Raw genomic sequence first — 10178 nt, 5'->3', positions numbered from 1 at the left:
TTTGACTGGAGGCAATGACACACATGCTCGATCTTGTTTGTTAGTTACATTTCAAAGCTTTATGATTGGCTCTTGAAGCAGTAGGAGTGTCAGAAGTCGTTGTCCTGTCAGTCAAGTGTGTGTGCGTGTGTGTGTGTGTGTGTTAGATTTGTGAAAAGGCACAAAAGGTCGATAAATCTCTTTCCACTTGTTTCTTTCTACCCTCATTTTCCCATCTGTCGAAGCTCTCAGCGCAGGAATGTCAGACCGTTGCCAGCAAATACTGCCTTGGAATTATTATCCCGTCTGCAGGCGCGCAATCCTCTTTTATTATGCATACAGCATATTTATGAATTTACAAGATGTCACGATTGAAGTGAAAGTCTTTATTTACTTGGTATTTTTATTGCCCTTTTTTTTTTTAATCATGCAGGGTCGTAAATTTGAAGTCTGTTCCTCACTAATGTGGAAAAAAAACAAGCATTAGTTGCACACATCAATACAGACCCCGAGTTATTTTAAGAGATGGCTGCTGAATGCAATCACTAAAGAAGGAAATTGCTCTTGGATCAAAGCTTAAATTCACAAACTAATTAGGGATGCTTCGATTCGAATGCTGTAAATGAAAATAGGAAGTGATTAGGACAGACAGTATGACATTAAACGCACAAAAAGCACTTTATTATGCATGTGTTAAGAGCTTTAGGTCTATAAGTGCTTATATGTTTCTATTATGTCTTGAAATTATCATCCATTGATGAGTTGGCCTCTGTTAGAGGGGTTGTTTAATAGTACTGGCGGTGGTGAGGGTATTGAGGGTATTGACCATCATAGTTGAACTCTCTCCACTGTTCGTTCCTCTCTCTGGTTCTCTCATACTGTTCTGTTGGTGTATTTAAGGAGAAAAAAAAAACATACAGTAGTTAGAACTGAATCCAAAGAGCTTTAAATGCATTTAAAGAGTGTCTTTTAGATATTCAAGAGGACCTATTATGTATAAATCACATTAATAAGTGGTTTAAACACAGTTGTGTGGAAATAGTGTGTGAATATAGCCAGCCTCTAATGGTAAAAAAATGAAATAATTCTGTTTTATCATCATATACTTCATAATAACAGTCTGCAGAAACTTTTTGATTGACATTCTCTGACTGTGTCATCAGAAGGGGAAAGCCCCGCCCATTAGTGATGATATCTCATTAGCATAAACAGCCCTGAGTAAGAAGTATTAGAGTTTTAGTTGTTGCTAGGGGCTCTATTTTGACGGTCCATGCGCAAAACGCAGGGCGCAAATGGTTTCAGGGCGTGTCAGGACGCGTTTTTGCTAATTTAAGGACTTTTTTAGACATCAATTAGTCTATAAATAAATACTTTTGTTTGTTAAGTGCAAATATTCGTTTCAAAACTATTTCTAAATTCAGTTCTAATTTCCAGCAAACAAATAAATGAATAATAATAGCAAAATGTGCTCAAAAAGCAGTGGTTTTTCATATTTATGTAGGCTAGAAAATAATATGTTTTGTAATATTTTAATCCTTTATATCCTATATCTATTCTTATTTTATCCTTTATATATCCTTAATATTTACATTTTTTATATGTAAAGATATTTGCCTATTGCTCTCTTGTGCGTATTAAGCAGTGCGTAAGCGAGGCGCAACTCTGCGGCAGAGTTTAGACCAAGTTAGTTTTGGTCTAATGAAAAATCTATTATAGTTTCTCAAAATAGCAACGCGCCAGCAGTCTGCCTCAGAACGCCTTCCTTTTTAGACCAGAACGCCTATGGGCGCACAAATGAGCGCTAATGCATTTGCTATTTAAACATCGTAGCGCAACGCCTCAAAACCACTCTTGCGCCAAGCTTAAACCACCAAAAGACTACTGCGTCACACTTTGCGCCACACTGCGCCGGGTGTATGATAGGGCCCTAGATCGGATATGGTTGCAGCCGGAAGTTAACGAGAATTATTTATATTATTTATTATATTTCCCATTTATTGTACAGGGTGGGCCATTTATATGGATACACCTTAATAAAATGGGAATGGTTGGTGATATTAACGTCCTGTTTGTGGCACGTTAGTATATGTGAGGGAAACTTTTCAAGATGGGGGTGGCCATTTTGAAGTCCGCCATCTTGGATCCAACTTTCGTTTTTTCAATAGGAAGAGGCTCAGTTGACACATCAAACTTATTGGGAATTTCACAAGAAAAACAATGGTGTCCTTGGTTTTAACGTATTTTTTAACGTAGTATCATTATTTAACACATTTTTTTATGTAAACTTTAGAAGAAATTTATTTACACTATAAAAGCTATTAATATATATATATAACATTTACTCAAATACAATACAATAATAAAAAAAAAACTCCTGAGGAACTAAGAATTTTTAATTGGTCTTAGTTTTTTATATATATATATATATATATATATATATATATATATATATATATATATATATATATATATATATATATATAGCTAATTGATCTTGCGTTGTACTAGTAAATTGTCATTTGCAGTGTTCCTGCACAATATTGCACCATAGTTTTTCACTTTTTCTTTGCATTAAATTAAAGTTTGTAATATGATTCCTCCTCATAGCTGGTTGCTTTGGTCCAGTATTTATAGCTCTTCAACAAAGACTTTTCTTAAAAATCCCTGTGGGGAAGAGGAATGGGAAAAACCAGCACTGCAGAAAAAAAGCAGACCGCACCAATGCACTCTATTCATATAAATTCAAGCCACTGTACTAAATAAACAGTTGACTTTTATATCGGTGAAGGAATGCGATGTCACCTAGTGTACTGGATTATAATCCCTAACGATTGGTCTCCGAGCCGCTGCTGTCATCATACTCTTATTAGTCCAGCGGTTCGGGTTTAGACAGCATGTTTCTCTTTTCTGGAGGCCAAGATCATCAAGCATAGAGATCAGTCTCACCGTCACGCTCCTCTTCTAAATAGTTCTCGTGTTCGTTGCTCTGTTCCTCTAAGTGTTCCCGCCGCCGCTCATTTGCAGACATCTTTACCCTCTGCTCCGCTGAAATGAGTGGAAAACACCGATTTCATAATGACAACATTGTTTTTATTTGATACAAGTACAGTACAAACCTATTGTAAAATATTCAACTAATTTAAAATAAGATCCAAGACCTGTGAAGAGATGAAGCCAACCATCAGACTTCAAGGACAACACTTAATGCACATGCACACATAGACATCACCTACAGCAGGGGTTCCCAAACTTTTCAGCCCGCGACCCCTAAAATTAAAATGCCAGTGACTCACGACCCCTAATGTCCTCTGAGGTGGTTATAAACACAGTAGTATAAATGCAATGGCACACACAGACCAATAGACCCAAGTCTATTATTTGTTTAGTTTTTTAATGTCAGAAATGTGCTAAAAAAGTTTAACCTGAAAGTGTATAAAATAAATCTGCTGCATCTGACGCTATTGCTGTCTTTAATATAATGTAATTACCCCAGGGGTCACAATCCAATAGAACTAGTAACTATAAGCTACTATAGTAACTATATAGTATATCAGTGGTTCTCGGTACGTGTACCACTAGTGGTACGCGGGCTTCCTTCTAGTGGTACGTAGAGGAATTAAATATGTCATATGTACATGCTACATATTTAAAAATCTATCAAAAATTATTTAATATATGAATATGATGACATATAGCCTATATTTATGAGGTCCAGGCAACATTTCCAGGTGTTGATAAATAGACTACATGTTAATACTTTACATTTAGTACAGATTTTTTTTTTACCTTTTAAAAACAATAACCTGTCATTTTTAACGTTTAAAAGCACATTTTAATTTAAATGTTGACATTTTTAGTTTGTTTTTGTTAATTTAATTAATTAATTTTTTAAATACAGTGTTAATATTCAAACTATTTATACGTTTAAAGTAGCTGATAAAAATAAATAGGAATTAAGACCATAAAATAGTAGGAACTAATCTGCCTCATTTTGGAAATGTACAGAGCTGTAGCTGCTTTACTGGGCCTACTACGCTACTTTATTTTAATACTGCTCATTTTGGTGGTACTTGGTGAGGCAATTTTTTTCCGAGGTGGTACTTGATGAAAAGAGTTTGAGAACTACTGTAGTATATAGTAACTATAAACGACTATTTTTCTCTTCAGTAGTTTATGGATAAAATATTGTAATTCTAATGGTTGAATAAAAATAAATAGACTTTTTTTTTTAAATCACCAGGCGACGACCCCCACCCCCCACCCCCCGGGGGGTTAACGACACCCACTTTGAGAACCACTGACCTACAGTATATACTATATAACTGCAAGTTAACTATAAGAATTTGAACTGTTAAAAGCTATTGGTTACTAGTTAAAGTTATTAGTAACCAATAAAGTTATGTTAACTTATAACTTTAATTTTTCCGAATTTGATTATTAGTTATTTATTTATTTATTCATTTGTTTATAAAGAGCAATAAAACAGCAGTTGTTGACCATTATGCTGTACAAACCTAAAAGCAAATTATCAAAAATAGACAGCAACAGATAAAACATACCACACAACATCAATGATTAATAACAAGACACTAGATGGGTACAATAGGATCAATTTTCTTCCAATTTAACAGATCTTTGTAGGAGGCGTAGTTTAAGTTTCCCCCTGAAAAGAAATTCATTAGACAGGTAGCCTGTTCCACATTTTAGGACCGACCACAGAGAAAGCTCGATCTCCTTTTCTCTTCAATTTGGATCTGGGAATTTGACTAGCATTTCTGGTTTGATGACCTTAAACATCTACACAAATATTTTAACTGTAATAAGATTAGAGAGATGAGTCTGAGCCTGGCCATTTAATACCTTAACATTACCAGTGTAAACTACCTGACAAACGTCTTGTTGTAAATCCCAGTTGTAAGAACAACAAAAAAATAACTTGACTTCTAGTCTAAAAGTGGGTTTCTGAAGAATCATCTGTTGAACTGCATCCCAATCATCACAAATACTGCAGAAGACCTACTGGAACCTGCATGGACTCAAGATTCTCAGAATCAGTCAAGTTCGGTGAAGGAAAAGTCATGGTTTGGGGTTACATTCAGTATGGGGCGTGCGAGAGATCTGCAGAATGGATGGAAACACCAACAGCCTGAGGTATCAAGACATTTGTGCTGCCCATTACATTACAAACCACAGGAGAGAGCAAATCCTTCAGCAGGATAGTGCTCCTTCTCATACTTCAGCCTCCACATTAAAGCTCCTGAAAGCAAAAAATGTCAAGGTGCTCCAGGATTGGCCAGCCCAGTCACAAGATATGAACATTATTGAGCATATCTGGGGTAAGATGGAGGAGGCATTGAAGATGAATTCAAAGATTTCTGATGAACTCTGGGAGTCCTGCAAGAACGCTTTCTTTGCCATTATGACTTTATTAATAAGTTGTTTGAGTCATTGCAGAGATGTATGGATGCAGTCCTCCAAGCTCATGGGAGTCATACACAATATTCATTCTGTTTCCACTGCAGCATGACTTTATATTCTATACTCTACATTATTTCTGTTCAGTGTTTTTGTCTAAGCAAAGTCAGACCTTACTGTCCTAATTAAATAATTAAAAATCAAGGCATGATCATCTGATCTAATCTAGAGACCTTCGCCTTTCATATAAGCCACTTCAGACACTAAATGATCAACTAGAAGTCAAGTTATTATTTGTTGTTTCTAAAACTTGGATAAGCGACAAGACTTTTGTCAGGTAGTGTATTGTCATTGCAGTTCTCCATATTCTCTCTCTTTCATCTTTAGAGATTGGCTTCAGAGCTTCTGTGTGTGCAAAGTAAACCGGTTTCAGTGTAACACTCGCTCCTATAAACCCTCTGACTGCAGATATGAGCAAATCGGGTGCCAAAAATAATGTAGGTTTCTGGCTTTTCCTCTGTAGTGAGGGAGGCTGCTTTAGCTGCACATTCCACTCCTGAGCTCCAACTGCTTTAACTCCTCCAACCTGCAGACTGCTACTGTACAATAACACACACACACACACACATGTGCACACTCATTCACATATAGTACACACTTGTATATACACACATACAAATATTCACATGCAGACAGTATGTGCACACACTCTCTAGTACACAAAAACATACACACACATGCAAACTCACACACACAAACGCATGTACACAGTCACATGCGTGCATACACACACGTTTACTCGCATGCAAACTCGCAAATACATGCACACTCACAGACATGCATGCATGCACGCACACACACATACATACTCCCATGTCAGCACACACTCACAATCTCTTACACACACATGCACACACACTCACACTGACACACATCATGCGTAAGTGCGCTCACGCTTACACATATGCAAACTCATTCACACTCACATGTGCACACACTCATAAACACAAAAACTCTCACATACACACATTTTTGTAAATCTTTTCCATGCCATTGCTGCTGTAGTTTAGGCTGGTGAAGGACAGACTTATGGTGTGTGTGGGTGTGGGTGTGGGTGTGTGTCTGTGTGTGTGTCTGTGTGTGTGTCTGTGTGTGTGTGTGTGTGTGTGTGTGTGTGTGTGTGTGTGTGTGTGTGTCTGTGTGTGTGTGTGGGAGAGAGAGAGAGAGCACTATTCCACATAGTCCTGCTGGTCCTTCTAGCCCAGTGGTTTTGACTGAAAGCCTCCCACTGAGTGAGGTGTTATTCAATAATCTTTCCTCTGGATGTTTGGTGATTAAATAAATGGAGTTACTCAGGATTGTACGACTTCATGAGTTTGAAGAAGTGCATGTAGTTCAAAACTAGTACGTTTAAAGTTAGTATTCATGATGTTTTTCTACTGTTGTTCTGTGTATTTGCTATATTGTATTATAGAGAGGGTGCAGTGGTTAACTGGTCTGCATATTTAATAAATTAGACCTGGGTGATGAGTTAAGAGATTTTTATTTCAACCACATATTAAAGATGAAGAAAGTTTGATTTGATGGAACTCTGTACATTTGCTCGGCTTTTTTAAATATATTAATATAAAATAAAATTATAATGTTATTTTAAAGACTTTTCTTCATGAGTGCACATCTCACATCTGACGTCTTGTTTCGTACTACAAGATTAAAAAGAACAATATTAAAACTATAAACGTATAATTATATATTAAAATAATAATAATAATAAAACATAACTGCAAGTTTACATCTCACTTTTGGTTTGTGTCTTGGAAATGTGGGATTTATTTCTGCCATTATATAAAAACATAAAGAACTTCATAAATAGCAGACTATGATGAATTTACAGTATACACTCACTGGCCACTTTATTAGGTACACCTTACTAGTACCAGGTTGGACCTCCTTTTGCCTTCAGAACTGCTTTAATCCTTTGTGGCGTAGATTCAACAAGGTACTGGAAGTATTCCTCAGAGATTTTCATCCATATTGACATGATAGCATCACGCAGTTGCTGCAGATTTGTCAATTATATGAATCTCCCATTCCACCACATCCCAAATGTGCTCTATTGGATTGAGATCTGGTGAGTGTGGAGGCCATTTGAGTACAGTGAACTCCCTGTCATGTTCATAAAACCAGTATGAGATGATTCCCGCTTTATGACATGGCATGTTATCCTGCTGGAAATAGGGTACACTGTGGTCATAAAGGAAAGAACATGGTCAGCAACAATTCTTATGTAGGCTGTGGCGTTGACACGATGCTCAATTGGGACTAATAAGCCCAAAGTGTGCCAAGAAAACATCCTCCACACCATTACACCACCAGCAGCCTGAACCGTTGATACAAGGCATTATGGATCCATGCTTTCATGTTGTTGACACCAAATTCTGACCCTAACATCTGAATGTAGCAGCAGAAATTGAGACTCATCAGACCAAGGAACATATTTTCCAATCTTCTATTGTCCAAGTTTGATGAGCCTGTGTGAATTGTAGCCTCAGTTTCCTGTTCTTAGCTGACATGAGTGGCGCCCTGTGTGGTCTTCTGCTGCTGTAGCCCATCCGCCTCAAGGTTGGACGTGTTGTGTGTTCAGTGATGCTCTTCTGCAGACCTCATTTGTAACGAGTGGTTATTTGAGTTACTGTTGCCTTTCTATCAGCTGGAACCATTCTGGCCATTCTCCTCTGTCCTCTGGCATCAACAAGTCATTTGCACCCACAGAACTGCCGCTCACTGGATATTTGTTCTTTTTTGCACTATTCTCTATAAACTCTAGAGATGGTTGTGCATGAAAATCCCAGGAGATCAGCAGCTTCTGAAATACTCAGACCAGCCCGACTGGCACCAACAACCATGCCACATTCAAAGTCACTTAAATCAGCTTTCTTCCCCATTTTGATGCTCGGTTTGAACTGCAGCAGATCATCTTAGCCATGTCTACATGCCCAAACGCACTGAGTTGCAGCCATGTGATTGGCTGATTAGAAATTTGCGTTAACAAGCAGTTGGACAGGTGTACCTAATAAAGTGGCCGGTGAGTGTACATGGGTCTGTTTTGATTTTAAACAAATGTCGTATAATAATGTTTACTGTTCATTTTATTATCATTATTAGACAGTTCTGGTTATTTTTATCCATGGTGCTGATAACCACCCTCACATTTTCCTATCTAGTGAACAGATGTGCAATAAATAAGACCACAAGCACTTCCTTCTTTCCTCTAATATGTGACAGAATGAAATTAAGTTGACTTTAATACTCGATTCTTCACATCTGGACCCTGCTGTGGTGCGCATTAGCATAATTGAAGTGTAAATGCAATTTGGTAAAGGATTACCCCAAGTTTACTTTAAGCTCTTTAATTGTCAAATTGCATATTAGCAGGAATACTCTCTTTGATTTTGGGATTTTAAGAAGAGAAAAGCAGAAGTGAGATGTGGAAAACAAGCCGAAGTTACCGCACTCACCATAGTATTCCTCATAAGTTTTAGGAGATCGTCGAGCACGCCGTTTGAAGAAGTTTGAGGCATCAGATGCTGGCACGAAAACTTGCTTAGATGGTCCTGCAAAAACAATAGAGTAAGAGGAAAAAGTGTGTGCATGTGTGGGTGTGTGTGTGTGTGTGTGTTGGACTTACCTTGAGCTTTCCTGTCTTTTCCATCTTTAACAGCTGCACTTTCAACCCCAGTCAGCGCTAAAGAAAAAAAGAGTTTATATGAATAACAGTGGATTTTCTTTAGCTGATATTGTGTTTTGGGAATGTTTATGAGATCTTTAATACATATATTTAATTTAGACCTGTTTAACTAAATTTTTATTAGTTTTTTTTTGCTATTCTGAGATTGCATCTCACCACAGGATGTTTTTTAATGGGCAATTGTTAATTTTTTCCCTAATCTGTTGTTTTATATATATATATATATATATATATATATATATATATATATATATATATATATATATATATATATATATATACGTTTTATATAACTTGTTTTAATAACATTTTTTCTCTTCCACAAGATCAAGATTAAAAATAAAAAAGTCTCACAAATATGCTTTTTTCTTAAAATTCTGAATGTATAATGCTGAAATTGCTATATTTATTAGAATTTGTGTTATATTTATATTATTATATAAATCTTTACCTCAATATTGACAATTTGTTTTCTTGAAATTCTTGTTATGACCACTTTTATTTTGAGTTTAAAGTGTAAAATTACATGATATGGTTGAAGCACATCAAGAAATGAAAGCAATTGTGAATAAATAAACCAAATATATTATGAAGCGTGCTTTCAAACAAATTCAAAACATTTATTAGACATGCTGCTGTGGTTACAACTTTAAAATAATAAAAAATAATAATAATAAACATCTTTTTTAATATCATAGCTTATGAATATGATTAAATTATTAAATACAATGCTATAAATCAAAGTACCAACAAATCCTGGTAAATAAAAAATGGTTAAATAAGATTTTTTTAGGCATGTTTATTATCATTTATTTTTAATATATACATCATAAAACATCTTTTAATTACTGGTTTCATTTGTTTTTGTATATATATTTGTGCGTGTGTATATATATAAATATAAATTAAATATGTAGTGTTGTTACTCACCGATCAGCACGAGGACTGTGGGCAGCAGCGAGAGCAGGACAGTGTGAGTCCAGGCCATAATTAAGATCAGAGTGTCTTGAGCTGGTACCAGAAGCACAGTCTGAGT

At 36.1% G+C, this 10178-nt stretch overlaps 1 protein-coding gene and 1 long non-coding RNA gene across 2 annotated transcripts in view; one reads left to right on the top strand and one right to left on the bottom strand.

The window, feature by feature from the left end:
* Positions 1-10178, top strand: part of LOC141381591 (uncharacterized) — a 419099-nt gene that overhangs the window by 73765 nt on the left and 335156 nt on the right. The window lies entirely within an intron of this gene.
* On the bottom strand, positions 634-10163 carry ucmaa (upper zone of growth plate and cartilage matrix associated a). The gene is given in 5 exon segments (NM_001089481.1): positions 634-862; positions 2926-3024; positions 8913-9008; positions 9083-9139; positions 10073-10163. Coding segments are annotated over 5 exon segments (408 nt in total). The 5' UTR covers positions 10131-10163; the 3' UTR covers positions 634-764.

Source organism: Danio rerio, chromosome 4, assembly GCF_049306965.1.
Source record: "Danio rerio strain Tuebingen ecotype United States chromosome 4, GRCz12tu, whole genome shotgun sequence".
NCBI classification, from domain to species: Eukaryota; Metazoa; Chordata; class Actinopteri; order Cypriniformes; family Danionidae; genus Danio; species Danio rerio.
This window is presented reverse-complemented; position numbering and strand designations above follow the sequence as displayed.